General features: G+C 35.4%; 1 protein-coding gene and 1 non-coding gene across 2 annotated transcripts; one reads left to right on the top strand and one right to left on the bottom strand.

Annotated features, from left to right (window-relative positions):
- The first annotated feature begins 1,864 nt into the window (after nt 1-1,864).
- On the top strand, nt 1,865-9,236 carry LOC148940982 (uncharacterized). The gene is given in 3 exon segments (XM_089105125.1): nt 1,865-1,874; nt 4,370-5,295; nt 5,425-9,236. Coding segments are annotated over 3 exon segments (2,010 nt in total). The 3' UTR covers nt 6,499-9,236.
- Nucleotides 9,237-18,006: 8,770 nt separating this feature from the next.
- LOC148940981 (U2 spliceosomal RNA) lies at nt 18,007-18,197 on the bottom strand. Its single transcript, XR_016143424.1, has one exon. It is a non-coding gene; the product is annotated as a U2 spliceosomal RNA (small nuclear RNA).
- Nucleotides 18,198-20,645: the final 2,448 nt, after the last annotated feature.

Genomic DNA, 20,645 nt, shown 5'->3' with positions numbered 1-20,645 from the left:
ATCAACACTGGTATCAAAGTAACACTATTAAAGTGAAAAAATGGGTTTGTGTCAACCTCGGAGTTTTTATTATCTGATGCTTGAACTATTTTTAAAAAAATTGCTATCTCAAAATTTTTATCGGATGGGTTGGGACAAAGGGCGAATGGGGACTAATTAAGCTTCGGTCTCTTTTGACTCTTTAAAAGTGAACTAGAACTTTTCATTTTCAATCAAATAAATCCTCTCTGAAGTTAATACGAATATCCCTACTGTAAGAACCATATATATCCGCAAAGTATAGCTTATAACGCCTGTCCCTGGATCCTGAGGGGGTTTTTTCGACCCCGGAGTTTTAATATCTGATGGTTGGACTATTTTTAAAAAAATGGTCACCTGATATTTTTATCGGATAGGTTTATCCATCCGTCTGAATCGAAATAAGGTTTGGCGTGAATGTTTTTCATCGACTACTTTTTAAATATTTTCTGAACAAGTTGTCATAGGTCAATGCTCTACATTTGTATTGATTCATTGATTTTAAATAACTTATTTTTTTCAAATGATTAGTTATGAAACGAATTATATTATGCATATTATGTTTGTACAACATGTGTCGACCCCGGAGTTTTTGTTATCTGACCCTTGATTTTTTTTTTTTTTTTAACAAAATGGCTACCTCAAAATTTTTATCTGATGTATTTGGGGGAAAAGGGCATGAGGGAGGGGCTAGTTGCCCTTCGATCACTTTTGACTCTTAAAAACAGAACTAGAACTTCCAATTTCCAATCAAATGAGCCCTCTCTGAAGTTTATACGAGAATTCCTTCCAAAACAGCTATATATGCCCCGCGGATATAACTCATGATTAATTAGTATATAATTATTATAACTAATGGTTAATTAGTTATAAAACGAATTATATTACAAATATTATGTTTGTACAATATGTGTCGACCCCGGAGTTTTCGTTATCTGACCTTTGAACTTTTTTTTTTTACAAAATGGCTACCTCAAAATTTTTATCTGATGTATTTTGTGTAAAAAGGGTGCGGGGGGGGGGGTAATGGCCCTTTGGTCACTTTTGACTCTTAAAAGCTGGAATCGAACTTCCAATGTCCAAACAAATGAGCCCTCTGAAGTTTATACGAGAATCTCTTCCTGTCCCCGGGTCCTGGGATGTTTTGTCGACACCAGAGTTTTGTTATTTGACCTTTCAACTATTTTTAACTAGATAGTATTTTTAACCCTTGCATATAAAGCACCTCTGGTGGGAAAATAATAAAAAAAATATTGAACGTATATAAGATTTGTTCATTCATTTATGTTTGCACCTGTCATCTTTATGTTTGTAAGATAGTTATTTTTAATTTCTGTTCGTTTCGTTTATTCTTTAACAGTAATTTCTGGTCTTTTTGAGTTTTAACTATAATAGGAATTAATTTCTGTTGGACCTGAGTTCAATATGGCTCTTCACTTTTCTTAGAAAACTTATTTTTATGCAAGGTTTTTTTTTAAGAAAACCAGCCATGCATCGGCAACCTAATTGACTAGTATGAGTAGTTATAGGAAAAATAGTACGAGTCCAGGGGTATCAGGAAGAGGCACGGCCAACCTACCCCCCCCCCCCCCTCGCCATGAATAAGTTTCTGATTATATGCTCTTTATTTTTTTCTTCCCAAACTGTATCCACTTTGTTTTTATTTTAAGAAAATCGAACGTAGAGGTGGATACCTACAAGCAAAAAAGAGTTTTCTCCCCCAAATTAGCCCAAAGAACATCTTCCAGTAAAAATTTTGGCCTAAAAATTTGAAGTTTGTTATTTCTCTTCCCCGTCCCCACTCCATAAAAAAATCCATTGAAACCGACCTAAAGTTCAGACCTGTATGCGTCCACGTACGTGGAAGTGCAACTAAATCCTAAACTTGATCCTAGATAGGAGTTCCCGCAACAAAGAATCTCTCAGTGAGAGTCAGGCAAAATGACGGGATGATCCGGTATCCGTTAACTTTTAGTCCCGAACAGTATATCAGTATAGCGAGAAATGCAAGCAAATAGGTCTGTATTTGTTTAAAACTGTAATCTATTTTTGCTACCATATAGGGCAAAGAGGGAGTGTTCAGCAGACAAAAGCAGCTAGTGAAACATTTGATAACATATTTGACTATATCTGTTACGTATCTTAAAAACCAACAAAGAGAAAAATCTCAATGAAAAAAAAAAAAAACCGAGACTGTGCCCAGTGGAAACAAAAGAAAAGACACCTTATTCTAAGAGACTGACTTATTTATCCTACATCGAAATCGACTCTGAATTGGATTTAAAAGATACCCTTTCAAAGACAAACTACATGTCCAAAAGACTAACTGAAAGTATAAATACTCCTGTACTGGTTGAGAGAAGACAAAAAGGGCAAAGAAAGGACATCCGAAAAATTTAAGTTACCTCACTGCCACTAATTGGTTGACACTAATTGGTATAATTTTAAAAGACCCAATTGATTTTGAAATAAATTTTGCCGCCAAGCTATGTCTGAAAAATAATCTTGGGAGCCCAACCACACTTTTTTACATTCAAAGGTGCATTAGCATCGCATTTTTTAATAAAAAGAAATGCGGTGTGTATCATGTAACATAAAATGCATTCTGTGTGCCTGTTAAACAGTGAAAGTAATCACATTTAGAATAAAGAACCAAGCATGCGTGAAGCTGTCCTGAAAATCCTTTGATGTGGCCTCTTCATGTGAAAAGATACGTAACAAATGAAAGATCTTAAGCCGAACTGGCCAACCATGACAAAAACCAACAAAGACAAAAATCTCAATGAAAAAAAAACAAAAAAAAAAACGATACTGTGGCCAGTGGAGAGAAAAGAAAAGACAAATGCAAAACAACGCGGATATTTCGCCTGTATCCGAACAAGGCGTCTTCAGCACGAAAGAAACGCAAGAAGAACAGGATAAAAAAAAAAACGAGATAAAACTAAAAACCAATAAAACCACCACAAAAAAAAAACTGTACAATTGGCGCAAACTGATCCAAGTAGGGAAAAGATGCTATTATAGAGTTACTTCAGTGAGGACACCAGAGTAACTGAGGAAAAACAAAAAAACTGTAAATTACTTTAATTATTATGTTGCTAAATAATCCTTTTGTTAGCTATTACTGAAGCCAAATCGTTTTGGTCTAGTAGGTAAAACAGTCCCCTGGTGATTATTTAAAATCTTAACTCCCTTATTGACTGTTGATTCACTCTTTAGAAGGTTATCATAAATTGGGTCAATATTTAAATTACCTGTGTCCCTATTTATCGAAAGGTTAGCAAACATAGGTTTTTTAATTTCTATGGCTTCCCTCGCCCATTGAGTGTACCCCTTATCATTTGAAATAGCTAAGGCCTCTTCAAATTTTACAAAGTGATCTGTTTGAAACCAAATATGTTCTGCTAAAGCTGAAACAAAAGTTTCCGGAGGCTTTCTTAATTGTAGGGTTTTTTTCTATTGAATTTCGGTGTTCAATAAACCTTTCAACAAATTGTTGGTGAGTCCTACCAATACAGAACTTCCCACAAGAACACGAAATTTTATACAACCCACTTACTAAACTTCTCCGGGTTAAATCCTTACCAGAACTAAAGAAACAACCCATTGGCCTCAACGATTGGAAACATGTATCAATACCAAATTTACGTAAAACCCGTGAAAGTTTCTCACCTAAACCAGGTACATATGGTAATGAAATGAAACTTTTTGATACATCTAAATCTAGAGACTGAGAAACCTAACCTAACCCGTCTATTTTCAATTTTTTGTCAATGAACTTGATAGGGTAATTATTACAAAATAAAATATCCCTCAAGTATAACAATTCTGAATTCAGAAATTCCTGGGAACAAATTTTAAAGGCTCTATCCACTAGTTAAATTACAACACCCCGTTTCACCGACGTAGGGTGGCAAGAATGAAAATTTAAATACCTATCATTGTGCGTTGGTTTTCTGTAAATCGAGATCCCTTTTAATTAATAAAATATCCAGAAAAGGTAATTTATTATTATCCTCAACTGTAAATTTAATATTATTATCAAAACTATTTAAATGCTTACAAAATAGGTCTAAGGAGTCCAATCCATGTTTCCAAACGCACACCACATCATCCATGAACCTACCCCAGAAACAAGGGGAGATTGAAACAAAATCTGCATCCTTCGTAATCATGATTTATACAAGCTACCATTTAGGTGTATTTTAAAAGATTACAGCGTCGTCTGTAACACTCTTCATTCCAATTCGTTTTGGAACTTGATAACCTGGAAAAGTATGGCCAACAAATCATTGCTTTTCTGTATCGAATATGTTTTGATGTTTCAAGTATAATATACCTTCTATTTTAGATGTCCCAGTTCTCCTGCCGTTTTGTGACAGTGCGTCACCGGAAGTGCGGTCGTCTGAAATAATTGAAGAATTGGATACTGGATCGTTTTACCCACACTTAGTGGAAAGTTTAAGTGGTTTAAGTAATCACTGTAACCATAAATGCGATGCTTATTCCGAAAAGAAAGATTACACTTTAGTACATTATTCAGATGCTGTAAAGCAGCTTGAACTTGAAAAAGGATTTCCTGTTGTCCTGTTAAAGAAATTGAGCGAAAAACCGTTCAAGTGCGTTATGTGTAATAAAAGGTTTTCCTGTGCTGCAACTCTAAATGTGCATCAAAGAATACACAATGGGGATAAGCCTTTCAAGTGTCTTATTTGCAGTAAAAGATTTTCTCAGGCTACAAATTTAAAGAGCCATCAAAGAATCCACACTGGGGATAAGCCTTTCAAGTGTCTTATTTGCGGTAAAAGATTTTCCCAGGCTGCAACTTTAAAGAGCCATCAAAGAATCCACACTGGGGATAAGCCTTTCAAGTGTCTTATTTGCAGTAAAAGATTTTCCCTGGCTGCAACTATAAAGAACCATCAAAGCATACACAATGGGGATAAGCCTTTCAAGTGTCTTATTTGCAGTAAAAGATTTTCTCATGCTGCACATTTAAAGATCCATCAAAGAATACACAATGGGGATAAGCCTTTCAAGTGTCTTATTTGCATTAAAAGATTTTCCCAGGCTGCACATTTAAAGAACCATCAAAGAGTCCACACTGGGGATAAGCCTTTCAAGTGTCTTATTTGCAGTAAAAGATTTTCCCAGGCTGCACATTTAAAGAGCCATCAAAGAATACACACTGGGGATAAGCCTTTCAAGTGTCTTATTTGCAGTAAAAGATTTTCCCATGCTGCAAATTTAAAGAACCGTCAAAGAATACACAATGGGGTTAATCCTTTCAAGAGTCTTATTTGCAGTAAAAGATTTTCACATGCTGCAAATTTAAAGAGCCATCAAAGAGTACACACTGGTGATAAGACTTTCAAGTGTCTTATTTGCGATAAATGATTTTCCCAGGCTTCAAATTTAAAGAGACATCAAAGCATCCACAATGGGGATAAGCCTTTCAAGTGTCTTATATGCAGTAAAAGATTTTCACATGCTGCAAATTTAAAGATCCATCAAAGAATACACACTGGGGATAAGCCTTTCAAGTGTCTTATTTGCAGTAAAAGATTTTCCCAGGCTGCATATTTAAAGAACCATCAAAGAATACGCACTGGGGATAAGCCTTTCAAGTGTCTTATTTGCAGTAAAGGATTTTCCCGGGCTGCAAATTTAAAGATACATCAAAGCATACACAATGGGGATAAGCCTTTCAAGTGTCTTATTTGCAGTAAAAGATTTTCTCAGGCTGCAAATTTAAAGATCCATCAAAGAATACACACTGGGGATAAGCCTTTCAAGTGTCTTATTTGCAGTAAAAGATTTTCCCAGGCTGCACATTTAAAGAACCATCAAAGAATACGCACTGGGGATAAGCCTTTCATGTGTCTTATTTGCTGTAAAAGATTTTCCCAGGCTGCAAATTTAAAGAGCCATCAAAGAATCCACACTGTGGATAAGCCTTTCAAGTGTCTTATTTGCTATACATGATTTTCCCGGGCTTCACATTTAAAGAGACATCAAAGAATACACACTGGGGATAAGCCTTTCAAGTGTCTTATATGCAGTAAAAGATTTTCGCAGGCTGCACATTTAAAGAGCCATCAAAGAATACACACTGGGGATAAGCCTTTCAAGTGTCTTATTTGCAGTAAAAGATTTTCCCAGGCTGCAAATTTAAAGAGCCATCAAAGAATCCACAATGGGGATAAGCCTTTCAAGTGTCTTATTTGCGATAAAGGATTTTCCCGGGCTGCAAATTTAAAGATCCATCAAAGAATCCACAATGGGGATAAGCCTTTCAAGTGTCTTATTTGCGATAAAGGATTTTCCCGGGCTGCAAATTTAAAGAGACATCAAAGCATACACAATGGGGATAATCCTTTCAAGTGTCTTATTTGCGATAAAAAATTTTCTCAGGCTGCAACTTTAAAGAGCCATCAAAGAATGCACACTAGGAATAAACCCTTCAAATACAATATTTGAAATAAACCTTTTCTCATCCTGCAACATTAAATATGCATCAAAAAATTCAAAAATCCCTTAAGTGTGTTATTTGCATTAAAATCTTTTCCCAGAAAACATTTTTGAATGTGCATCAAAGAATACTCCCATTTGGTTGGACATCAAAGAACACATACTGGAGAAAAGCCTTAACAAGCGTGTTATATGAAAAAATAACGTTGTTACTTCTTTAGATTTATGCTGGGATGGAATCATCCATGCAGGAAACAGCCATACGAGTCTCTTATATGTGAAAAAAATTCTCAGATTGAATTTGAGCTTCAGCCCAAAAAAATTCCACTGTGACTAAATGCTTGTTACCTTAGTTATGTTCCAGTTACTGTTCACCAGATATTAGAAAAATATTACTTATAGATCCGTACAGTGACGCACAGGAAAAAAGAAAGAAAGTGTGAACATTTTTCTACAGTTTTTGTTGGCCTTGTTTCTGCAATTGCTTACATAAACCCTACGAGAAGATGAATATTCAGTAGGGATCTTAGGTAATATTTGCCTAACGCTCGATATCTATTTACTGTATGTAAAGTGTGTGCATGAGACTGAAGGAGTTTTGGCTTGGGTGTGCCTGAAGTTTGAATGTCAAAGAAACTTTAGAGTTTAAGAGTTTGACCTACGGAGTGCTGCAAGATAGAACCCAAGTTATTTGTCCTATTTAATAATTGTATTTCACTTTAAAAAATATAATGGGTCTCAAATATCCAATCTCAAGCCAGCTCAAATATCCAAAGGAAAGTAAAATTACTAATCTTCTTATTTTTATAGTTTTAAAGAAGAATAATTTAAGTATAATAATGACATAACAAATACTTTTATGTCTCCAACTTTCTGGTCCAATTTTCCACTACGGATAATCGCTCCCCCTTGCGGACAATTTTCCTTGGGAATTTTCTTCCCATGTATAAAATTGAAGAATCTTTTTGAAAATGTTTTTATTTTAAGTATCACTTACTTTGTTGAAATAATTTCTGTTCATGTTAAATTTGCTTGGCAGTCATACGGAGTTTATTCCATGTTATTTAAATTAAATTTAAAAAAAGAACTGTTAAAGGTGCTTCAGACGGGAAAAACTTTTAGCGATTTTTTTTGGACGTGTTCTTGATTTCAAGGGGTGAATTAGTATAATATACTAAAAATGTCAATACCGACTCAGCTCTTTTCCTCCCTGTATTTCTGTGAATTTTCATCAAAGGACAACCGTTTTAAAGTTGCCATTAATTAAAAAATACAGAAGGTTTACAAAAATTCCCAATTCCCTAAATGGATTTAAAGGATAAATCCTAAAAGTGCAACCATTGTCAGGCACCAATATAAAGTAGGCGTACTTTTTTTTTCAAATAGGCTGGATATTCTTTTGACAAATATAACAAAGCATGGTGAAATCAAAAATGCCAAGAGCTTCAAACTGCACCTGTACATAGAGACAGCCTTTTTTGGCCCTCTTCCCCTTCTCACCATGGAATCTTGCAATTTTCTCATTATTATGTCATTTTCCGACTGTTTTGTCCATTTTTGTTTCCTTTGTTGAAATACTTGTAATAGAATACTTGAAATAACATATGCATTTCTTGAATTTAGCTTCTTAAGACGGATATGCTAGTTAACATTTGATTTATTAATCTAATTGCATAACAGTTTTATCCATTTCTTCTGAAACGAAAATAAAAAATTATTTTCAATGTGCTTAGCCCACAAGATAAATTGAAAAGAAAGTGAAAGTGAAACTGGCGTCTGTGTATATAAAAATGCCAATGCCATCTAACCATTGGTATTGTTCTCAAGTTTCTTAGTTACTTTTTTTTTCAGAGGCTGAGATCAAGCCCCTATTACTACTCTAATGCTACTTTATTGTTAACCTGGAAAAAGATTTAAGAATCGACAAATACTATATGGCTCTTGTGTGTTTTTTTGTTGTTTTTTTTTTCTTCTTTTTTTGTCGGCACTAGTGTCCGTTTTTACTTTTGTATGTCACGTGTCACCTATACTTTTTGGTCCCACGTATAAAAATTAATTTATTATTTTTCGGGTTACTTATACGAAGCTAATACGGACATGAAGTCAAACATTTCGTAATGAAGTGTAGGTAAGTATCTTTAAAGGCTGGCTAGTAAATGATTGTAATAGGGCAGGTAACCCAGCAACAGAATTTGCCGGTTATTGTTTTGTTTTTTATTTATGTAAGGGTCTTTACAAAAAAGAAACAGTTGAGGCCCTCTATTGTGCAAGTTTTTTTTTTAATAGAAGTTCAGTGTGTTCTTTATCCCATGATTTGTCACTGAAAAACAAGATGCGTCACTGAAAAATAGTTAACCAAATCCTTCTGAATCCTCGTGAAAGCCAATAGGTCATGGAATTGCTGAGGTAATTTTCAATACAATTGCGAGAGATATTAGTAAAGCTCAATACAGTTACGAGAGATCTTAGCAAAGTCCGTGTGCTTTGTGGAAAACACTATAGCCTTCAAAGAGAAGCACTATTGACACGATTAGTGGGATTACGTAATGAAGTTACAGTTTAAGTGGAAAGAAAAACTGAATATATTAAACATCTATTAGACGACCTGTCAAAAAAAAATCATGTGAAGAACTCATTGATTTATCAGAAGATGTGTCACTGAAAATAGTTTTGATCGTAAACAGTTACGGAGATTCTGGCTCTCAGTTGCTGACAACTATCCTTGCCTGTCTGATGAAGCTATGAAAATCCTCTGTACTAGCTCATATAACTTTGTAAAAAAAACTTGCAGGTTTAGTTATGAAAGTAATAAAAAACAATTATTTTTCTGATTTTAACAAGTCATGTTTCTGATGTTTCTGATGGTTTTTTTTTAGTCAGAACAAATAAGTTCCACTACTCGCCATTACCAAATTGAGTATTATCAATATTAATGTCATCTTTTCTCTAAAGCAGCAAAAGCGTGGACCTAAGATTGGGAATTTTTGTTAGATGGTTCGGAGCAAAGCCAACTTTAAGAACCAATGGCTTAGAGCATTATGTTGAAACTTTCAGGGCATGTTGAGGAGGATGTTGAACTAACCAGCAGTCACTATGTACTTAATATAAATACTGTTACTGATGCGGATACTACTACGGCCAAGGATACAAGGTTGAAACTTCCGAGAAAGTTTAACTAAATGAAAACAAACTATCGGAACGCTTCATTTTTGACACGTTTTGATGCTCGCTTTCTCGCTTGCAATTCTTGTTACCGCTTGTCTTCTAACCGCATATTGCTTTGTTATAGCTGTGACTTATCTTATAGCCACATATTTCTTTATTCTTCATTTTTAATTCGTTCTACTTCGTTGAATTTTTTGTAACCGCATATTTCTTAGTTCTTTACTTTTATTTTTGACTTGTCGTAATTCTTGTTGCCCCTTATCTTCGAACTAGATGTTTCGCTTTCTTTTGCTTTGGTATCCGAGTCGTTTTAATTTTCCTTGACACAAGCATTCTGATTGTATATTTCTGTTTTCTTTATTTTCGTTTATCATTACTTTAAACATTTTTCAATGCCCTTTACTTTAGCTGCTCTGATAGGTCTTGTCACTTTTAATGGTTTAGGTTGTTTATTTGTCCTCTGGGCATTATGAAACTGCTTAAAACGCCTTTTGTAAATAGACTAATTACGCTTAGTATTTAATTCTTAAAGATGCTCCTTTTTTAATGTTGCATACATTATAGATATAAAAACGATACGTTCATTCCTGGGAAGGGAGGGGATGGGGTGGAAATGATGTAATTTGTTCTCTTGAAATATGCTCATAAATATGACATTAATCATATGTTTTTTTTTCTAAAACTGAAGCTCCAAACAAATTTTCTCATACTCGTGATCTGTGTAGATCCTTTTTGCAGGCGAGAAAATCCCAGGAAGCCAGTTTTCCAAAATATTTTTGACAAATACTGATTCTTGCTATCGGTTGTAATTCTCGCTACCGCTGATCTTCTAACTACATATTTCTTCCAACCGGATGTTTCTTTTTTCTTCATCTTCAATTTTGACTCGTTGTAATTGTCGTTATCGCAAGTAATCTTTACCTACATATATATATATGTATATATATATATATATATATATATATATATATATATATATATATATATATATATATATATATATATATATATATATGTATATATCATATACATAATAAATAAGCAGATACAAATAAATAAAAGGAGACTCCTATTCTCGACCTTTTAAACCCTGTAACATAAAACTGCTTATTGCTATTGTATAGCTAGAAGACGAATAGCAGCTGTAACCCTTTTTGAAATTTATACTCAACGGAATATGCATATAGGCAAGATAAACAAAAATTCATCTGCAGAAAAACCCAGAAACTGAAGAAAAAACAGAAAAAAATAATTTATTATATCTTCAGGACTAGTTTACTTTCTTTCGAACATTTTAAAACTAAAGTTTGTTGCTCTAATTTTGTTATTATGGGTGACCGACAAGTTTTCGAGTGGCAGGGGGGAAACCAGAAAAAAAAACTTTACCAGGGAACAAAATTATGTTATAAAAATGTCATATTTTATAAATTCTACCAATAATTTTCGATTCAAATACATTCTAAAAATTAATTAGAAAAATTACCTTTGGGACTAAAGCAGGCGACGTTAGTTCACTTCAACATTCAAGTAATCTTAGTCGCCTACTTTATTCAGTTGAAGAAGTATTGCTTAAAAGAGTAATCCTATTTACAGTGAGCTACCCACTATAGTGGTTAGCACGCTTGATTTGAAATCTTTTGTCTGCGAGAACAGGGGTTCGAGTCCTGGTGTCACTATTTATTTGGTTTGGAACAAGGGTCAATGGCGTGACTGTAAGCTCAGCCAGAGTTAACCCAGATTTAAACGGGTGCCAGAGAAATCTATGGAAGGTAAACAGGTAGAGTATGCGAAAGCATAGGATGCCTTCCCCCTGCCCATCGCACTTCCTGGTTGAAGGGCCACGAAACAGACATCAGCACCGCCGGGACGAACTGAAAAGTTAAATAGTGTATCTTTACCTTTTTTTATCCATTCGTGGATAAAAGAAATTATCCCCTTCCCCCTCTTCATTCGGAAAAAAAAGTCAAATCTCAAAGAGTATACTTGTAACATATTTTGTTATTCATGTAATTTTGCCAACTCTTTGAAATCCTCACCTTACCAAAGAAAGTCAGACCCTCCATTCATGTACAACCTGTTTACAGTTGTCCTGCTTACGGGATAGCCTAAATTCCAAAAATAAAAATTTCATAAAAAGCTCTATTTTAATTATTAAAATAATTAACATAAAATTGTGGAATGATGAGGAAGGACGAGGAATGATGATTATATTTAAAAACAGGCCTTAAGTTTATTTGAATAACAATCAAGTCATTTTATAATTTTCTATAGCCCAATTTTCTAACACAACTCTCTCTGGACAAATTCAGGGTTGCCAAAACTCTTAGGGACAAAAGTGTCCAAATCAGCCAAAAAAGGACACTTTTACTGTCTCTAGAAAATTAGCCGATATACAGGGTTGCCACTATGAATTTTCAAAACCTGTGAAAAAAGTGCCAAAAAACCTGTGAAATTCGTCCTTCTTTGTTCTGCTACCTAGCGGTCTGTTACCTGCATGACTTTTGCAGGCATTTCCAGCTTGGACATTAACGTCACCGATAGATTAAGTTTAGTGCTAGTTCAATTTGAAGAGATGGCATAAAAAATCGTCATGAGAATATCAACAGAGCGAAATTTTATTTCGATTATCGATACCGCTACCTATCTTAGTCGAAAAGTAAAAAACCAATCATAGAGATTCATTTTCACTTCGGCATTTTCATAAGTTATGGGGAAAAGATCCGAGTTGTTGATCTTTGGTAGCTATTAAGAATCTTTGGGTGTGACAAGGTCCGAACGGCTGTAGCAACGAAATGTCTATTTTGACCTATATGGTTTTAAAATTAAACAAAAGACGTTGATCTCCTTAACCACTCAGTCAACTGGCTGGTCAAGTGGTTAAAATCATTTAAGAACTCCTTCGTGCCGTTTTCTGAACATTTAGAAGTAGCCCTGAGCAAAAATGACGTTTTCGAGAACTAAAAAGCGAGAAGACAAGGACAATTGAAATAAATTCACTTGGGTTATACTCGATAGAAATGGCGACCAGCGTTTAACAAAAAATCACAGCTGAAAGTATAGAATATAAACAGAAACATTCGCTAGCGGCTATAAATTCAGATTAAACCGTACAAAGGTACAAAACTGTAATATTAAAAAAAAGAGGAATACATGCGCTTGCTGGTCATTTTCTCTGCTGTTTCTTTTTGTAGCCCAGCTTTTTCATATCCCCTTCCACAGTTTTTCCACATTGGATGCAGAACCATTTTCAAGGGTGGTTTCCAATTCTTTGAGACGATTTGTTTTACTGAGAAGCCCGTTCAAGGTGATGAAACCGAGACGATTTCTAATGCTGGTTTTGTTCAAATTGACAGCTGAGAAAGTTGGCTCAGCAGCAGCAGTACCGTGTGGGAGAACAAGTAGGCTTAAAGTGAAACGCCCGAGCAGAAGAAAACGTTTTGACCCATTGACATCTTTTTGCCTGTAAACCCGAGTCCAAAACACGACTGAATCTGAGTCAATCGAAGTACCAAGCTCAGATCAAAAGGATAATCTCTTCCTCTTTTCGACGATATCTTCCAGGTCATTGTTACTCAGTAAATTCAGAAGTTTCTTACCGATGAACACCTGGAGTTGAAAAAATGCTTTCTCATCTCATCACAGAGCACAATCAAATATTTCCTACACTCTTTTTAAACTCAACTGCAGCAAATAGATATACCTTTTCTTTGGCAAAAATCACTTCCACTCAGCCCCCACATTCCACGTCCTTGACATAGACGGAGTAGTAGGTGTCATGTGGGTTTATGAGGTGGGAATCACTTTCTTTGGTATAGCTAGGCAAAAAAAGTTGGATGCTATTGTCTTGTATACTTCAGAAAAACGATTATAGACAAAATGAATCTGGGTGTCTTCTGCATGAAATTGCTTGTTTAGGTCTTCGATATACTTCAAAATATACACCCGGAAGGCAAAGTAAGCCTTGAAAACCGCTGACAGCAGATTTTTTAGTATGGCAGTGGCCTTCCCCGGCTTGTTGGCCTCTTTAAGACTTTCCGCACGGAAGAATAAGGTAAAACATTCCCACTGCTCCAAATATCGAGCTACAACGGCTTGTCTAGACAACCATCGAGTCGTTTTTTCTCAAAAATCGATTTTCTTTCAATTCCAATTACAATTGCAATTCTAAAATATCACTGGCCCGTTTTTGGCTGTGACAAATATAGCCTTATACATCCTGACAAAAATCTTCAATTTCTTTTGGCAATTGTTTGCGGGCAGCACTAGGATATATGTGAATGAAATGGCATGAACAACCAAGTACAAAAAAACTTAAGAAGTCTTCTAACAGCTTGGTCTAATCACCACGTTGCTCCCCCATCATAACCGATGCACTGTCTGCGGCAAATCCTATTAGGTTTACCTTTGGAGCTACAATTTCTTGAAAAAGTAGTTTTGTTATGTCCCGGTAAATATCTTTGGCTGTATATTGCTGAACTTCTATAGGTCACAAGAATGAGTCTCTTACAGGAAAACTGTCTTCTCGATCAACCCTATTCAGATCAAGATGGCGAACAATTATAACCAGGCTCTTTTTGTTACACAAGTCTGTGCTTTCATCAACTATTATCGAGAATTTCCGCTTCTTGATGATTTCGCACAGATCTTCGAAACCAACTTCGCCAATAACGTCGTTCACGAGATGTGAATAACGTTAAAATTACTATTGAAAAAAATTTTTTCAAATGTACCGCATTGAACCAGACCTCTAAATTGTAGCAAAAACGGTACAATCGTATCGCATTGGCAACGCTGCTGAGACGCGATAATTTAACAAGGATTGTCCAAGAGTTTATTAGAATACGAGTAACAAATTTTGTCGCAAATTTAATTTCGGTTGCAATGCTCAAATAACATTGAATAAACTTATCAATTTGTCTTTAGATTTTTCAAAACAGCAAAAAACATTTCCAATCATATCAAAGTTTATTTCAAAATTTTAATGGTAAACGGAAAATTTTCCAATTAAGACTTGGACAAAATTATCCAAAAATTTCCCAAGAAAACTCGCTTATTTACAATGAAAATTGTCACTCCGCAAGTTGATACCACTGGTATTGATCAAGAGCGTCAATTTATGGAAATTAGGGGGGCAAAGCCGGATACAGGGCCCCCCCAACGATATTTTTGTCTGACTCGTTAAAACATAACGCAATGAATTTAAGAATATTTCCTATTTTTTCTTTAAACTTTTTTTTGTGACCCTGCCACAAAAACAATATTATGGACACGGCCCTGGGGGGGGGGCAACAGAATATTTTTCAGAGTGCAGGGAGAGGAATTTCGTTGTCTATTCAATATCTTTAACAAATATATGTAAAAAAACAAGCCCCTTTTCAATGATAATACCACGAAAAGATTTTTTTTAATCTAAGAGGGGGACTACAGGAAAAACATTGAGAGGCAAGCCCTTGATATTCATACATGCTACTTGGTAACAATGCAAGTTGTATTTTGTTCCTATGGCCATGTCGTTTTCGTCGAAAATTTCATTTTATTGAATATTTTAGTTACTATGGGCAGGAGTTTATTCTTTGCAACAATTTTTATTATTACTAAGGGCTGTGGTTCGTCATTTACTAGGTTGCAGCTACCCCTGCAACCATGGTGGTTGTAACCTGTGATTGTGCCGTCACCCATCATTTTGTTTGTGAAATCATGATGTGTGATAATATCTTGTTTAGTAACAGTTGCCGTAGCCCAACCGTGACGAGAAAATCCCTAAGACATAAAGGATTGGATTTCAAGCCTGTCTACGGTTACGGTTCTAATACAAAAAAAGTACACCTGACTACCTAGCCAAGGAAACGGAGTACCCACTGAGGCAGTGGTGTACAAGTTTTGAAACGAATAAATAAAAAGCATTGTTCACAATCCAGGGAGGTTAAATTTGTTGTCTTTTCAATTTTACTATTCATGCAAACTATTCAATTCTTAAAACTGCCACGAATAGATTTTTTTTTTTTTTTTAATATAGGGCTTGCAAGACAAACAAATCTTGCAGAGAAAATGGACACTCCGCCAGTTGACACAACTATTATTGATCAATAGCATCAGTTCATGGAAATTGAAGGGGCTATGACATATCCTTTGCTCCCGCCCCTCGATATTTTTTCTGATACGTTAAAACGTAACGCAATGCATTTAAACAAATTTTGATGCCTTTTACTAATTTTTTTGTCCCCCTCCACCAAAACAAAATTCTGGAAACGGTCCTGGTGAGGATGGGAGACAAAACAGTAGTCTTCATAATCCAATGAGGTAAAAATCTTTTTTTTTTAAATTTATTTAACAAAAATACGAAAAAAAACAAGCCTTTTTTCAAATGATAATAATAATACCACGAAGAGATTTTCTTGAATATGAGAGGGGGAGCGCAGAAAAAATCTTGTAGTAAAATACCCCCCCCCCCCCTGCCCCAATTGAAGCTACTGGTATTCATACATGGTACTTTTTAATAATACAATTTTTACTGTGACATTATTAAATTTGCTCCAAATATGGACAAACACTGTATTTTTAAAAGCTGTATTTTTAATTACCCAATCAAAATAAACAGCAACGAAACAGTGAGTATTTATTCTTTTCATTCTCCAGTTGATTCATTAATTCTATAAATCTATCTAGTTGCTAACAATATAGCCAGAAGACTGTATTTAAGAATAGATGGCCTTCAAGTATAATTCTAGTTTTATAGTAGAATTTGAGTGTAAACTTATTAAAGCACCCTAAGCTTTGAACTCTGGAAAAGCAATAGAAAATGAAAAAAAAAGTCCTAAAAGATGGACTGGAGCTAGAAAAACTTAGTATAAACAAGATAGTACGAGGGACGTTGCATTCCAAGATGGTATTATCTTTTGATTTTTCAAATGCAGATGAGAAATGCCTCATGGACTACCATTCTGTAAGGATTTCTACTAGTTTTGTTCATATTTCTTGGGCAATGCTTTGCCCTTCACTTTTTAGACTAAATAAATTACGTGGCTATGCTGTAAGGATAACAATTCCAGCAATAGTTACTTTCTAAAACGAAACAAAAGAGGACTGAATGTAGCTTGGACTTGGCTCGTTTTTACACCATCTAAGAACTTAGCAAATAAATACAAGAATCGCTTCCTTCCAATGTCGTAGAGGCCCATGGGCCCTCATAAAGTCTCCTCCTTCAGGAAAAAATACATTTTTGTATAATTTAGGACGGCTCTGCAGCAAGAACTGCTATAGAAACAAGGGCCAGCCTTGACCACACCAATCGCTTGTACAGAATTATCTTAAAGAATACACTTTAATCATCAACTTAATGGATTCGTTGTCTTTTCAATATTTTTAACAAACATTCGTCAAAAAAACAAGCCCCTTTTCAATGATAATACCACGAAAAGATTTTTTTTAATTCAAGAGGGGGACTGAAGGAAAAACATTGAGAGACAAGCTCCTGATATTCATATATGCTACTTGGAAACAATGCAAGTTGTATTGTGAAATCATTAGATTTGCTTCAAATTTGGACACAAAAGCTGAATTGTTTTTTACATAAAAAAAAATACACAAACACGAGGCAGTGTTTGTTTATCACATAAATGATTATTTGCTTCAATTTTGTTAGTATGTATCCTTTTCATGAATCCATTTATTTGATTAATTCTATATTTCTATCTTGTTATTGACAACGTAGCCAGTAGACTGTATTGAAGAATAGATCGCCTTCAAGCAAAGATGGCGGAATTTGAGCATAAACTTATTAAAGCACCCAAAGCTTTGAACCCTGGAAAAGCAATAGAAAATGAAAAAAAAGTCCTTAAAGATGGACTTTTTGTTACTATTATGGCCGTGTCGTTTTCGTCGAAAATTCCATTTTATTGAATATTTTAGTTACTCTGGGCAGGAGTTTATTCTTTGCAAAAATTTTTATTATTACTAAGGGCTGTGGTTCATCAGTTACTAAATTGCAGCTAACCCTGCAACCATGATGGTTGTAACCTATGATTGTGACGTCACCCATCATTTTGTTTGTGAAATCATGATGTGTTTGATAATATCTTGCTCAGTAACAGTTGCTGTAGCACAATGGTAACGAGACAATCCGTAAGACATAAAGGATTTGATTTCAAGCCTGTCTAATATCCTGTGCCCCTCCCCCCAGATTTTTTTGTCTGATACGCTAAAATGTAACGCAATGCATTTAAACAAAACCAAATCAATTTTCTTTCAGAGGAAAAAAATATGATGTTCAATATATTGAAGGACTAGGAAATTACAAGAGTGGTTTCCGTTAAGTTGGAAAACGTATTATTCCTATGATTGATTTCCCCTCGAAAGGGGTACACCGATCCCGGCGGTACTACAATTCCGAGCCATCGTGTGGAGGGAGTTGGGCGACCCCGACATCCCTCTGATTTCCAAAAATCAGTTTAATGTTCTTGACCCCATGAAGGGAGCTTATCAGATATTAAGCTGATATAAACAGATACTACACTTAGACCTCAGCCAATAGGCTGAGAAGAAATAATTTAACAAGGATTATCAAAGAGTTTATTAAAGTACGAGTAACAAAGTTTGTCGCAAATTTAATTTCGGTTGCAATTCTCAAATAAAATTCAATAAACTTATCACTTTGTCTTTAGTTTTTTCAAAACAACAAAAAATATTTCCTATAGTATCAAAGTTTATTTCAAAATTTGAATTGTAAAGGAAAATTTTTCCAATTAAGACCTGGACAAAATTGTCTCAAATTTACCCAAGAAAACATGCTGAATTGCAATGAAAACTGTCACCCTGCCAGGTGATACTTGTGGCATTGATCAAGAGTGTCAATTCTTGGAAATTAGGGGGGCAAAGCCGAATCCAGTGCCCCCCCTCCGATGTTTTTGTCTGACTCGTTAAAACATAACGCAATGCATTTAAACAAATTTCTGATAGGTTTTTCTTTTAACTTGTTTTTTGTGCCCCTGCCTCAAAAACAATATTATGGACACGGCCGAGAGGGGGGGGGAGAGTATTTTTCGGATTCCAGGGCGTGTAATTTCTTTGTATTATTAATATCTTTAACAGAAATGCGTAAAAAAACAAGCCCCTTCTAAACGATAATAACACTGACAGTTTTTGTTTTACTCCATGAGGGGGGCTACAGGAAAAACATAATCCAATGGTATTCATATATGCTACTTGGTAACAATGCAAGTTGTATTGTGAAATCATTAAATTTGCTTCAAATTTGGACTCAAAAGCTGAATTTTTAATCACATAAGAAAAATACACAAACACGAAGCAGTGAGACTTTATTAGAGGGAACGCTATAGCGTTGCCTATAGTAAAAGCCATACGGCTCCAATGTTTTATTATTATTATTATAATATTGTTTTTTTCCCAGAGGCACTTCATATGGAAGAGGTCGTCGTAGAAACTTCAAAGGGGGCTCATTCGTTTGGAAATCGAGAGTTCTAGGGCTCTTTTTAATATTCGAAAGTGATTGGAGGGCAACTAGTGCCCCCTAGCCCATCATTCCCCCAAACACATCCAATCAAAATTTTGTGATAGCCATTTTGTTCAGCGTAGTCGATTTCCAAATAGAAAATATGTTTTTCAGGAGGGTACTCCCCCACAACCCTCAGGGCAAGGGTTTTAAGTTATGCCCTTGGGGCATATAAGGTTTTTTAAAAAAGGCGTTGTCGTAGAAACTTCAAAACAGGCTCTTTCGATTGTAAATTCAAAGGGATAGTGTCCTTTTTAATAATCGAAAGTGATTGGAGGGCAACTAGCCCCCCCATCCACGCCCACCATTCCCCCAAAGACATCCACTCAAAATTTTTAGATAGCCATTTTGTTCACCGTAGTTGATTTCCAGATAGCAAATATGTTTTTGAGGAGGACACTCCCCCACAAACCTCAGGGCAAGGGTTTTAAGTTATGCCCGGGGGGCATATAAGGTTTTTATAGAAGTGTTGTCATAGAAACTTTAAAAAGGGCTCATTCAATTGGAAATACACAGGGCTATTGCCCTTTTTAATAGTCAAAAGTGATTGGAGGGCAACTAGCCCCCCCATCCATAATTTCCCCAAACACATCCAATCAAAATTTTGAGATAGCCATTTTGTTCAGCGTAGTTGATTTCCAGATAGAAAATTTGTTTTTGAGGAGGACACTCCTCCCCAACCCTCAAGGCAAGGGTTTTAAGTTATACCCTGGGGGCATATAAGGTTTTTATAGAAGGCGTTGTAGTAGAAACTTCAAAAAAGACCCATTTGATTGGAAATTCATAGGGTTAGTGCCCTTTTTCATAGTCAAAAGTGATTTGAGGGCAACTAACCCCCTCTCACGCCCACTTTTTCCCGAAACACATCCAAAAAAAAATTTGAGACAGCCATTTTATTAAACGTAGTTTTAAGTTCTGGAAATTAGGTCTTGGAGGATGACAACTCCCAAAAGGCCCTCAGGGCAAGGGTTGTAAGTTATGCCATGGGGGCATATAATGTTTTGTATAGACAACATTGTCATAGAAACTTCAGAAAGGGCTCATTCGATTGGAAATTTAAATGGCTAGTTCCCTTTTTATAGGCGAAAATGATTCTAATGCAACTGACACCCCTTCCACGCCCACCATTTCCCCAAATACATCCAATCAAAATTTTGATATAGTCATTTTGATCAACGCAGTTGAAAGTTCTGAATATCATTTGTCTGAGCAGGATACTCCCCCCACGGTTCAGGGCTAGGGTTTTAAGTTATGCTCAGGAGGTATATATGGTTCATACGAACAGAATGCTCTTATAAACTACAGAGGGGTCTAATTTGATTAGAACTTAAAATGTCTCGTTCACTTTTTAAGCGTCAAAATATATTAGAGGGTAACCAGCTTCCCCCCCGCAACCCCCTCCCCACAAATGCATCCAATAAAAATTTTAAGATAGCTATTTTGTTAAAAATAGTTTAAAGATCATATAACAAAAATTCCGGTG

This window comes from Artemia sp. Qi Xiang Cuo, chromosome 19 (assembly GCF_049724085.1).
Source record: "Artemia sp. Qi Xiang Cuo chromosome 19, ASM4972408v1, whole genome shotgun sequence".
Taxonomy (NCBI): domain Eukaryota; kingdom Metazoa; phylum Arthropoda; class Branchiopoda; order Anostraca; family Artemiidae; genus Artemia; species Artemia sp. Qi Xiang Cuo.
Note: the sequence above shows the minus strand (reverse complement) of the source record. Positions and strands in the feature narration are given on the sequence as shown.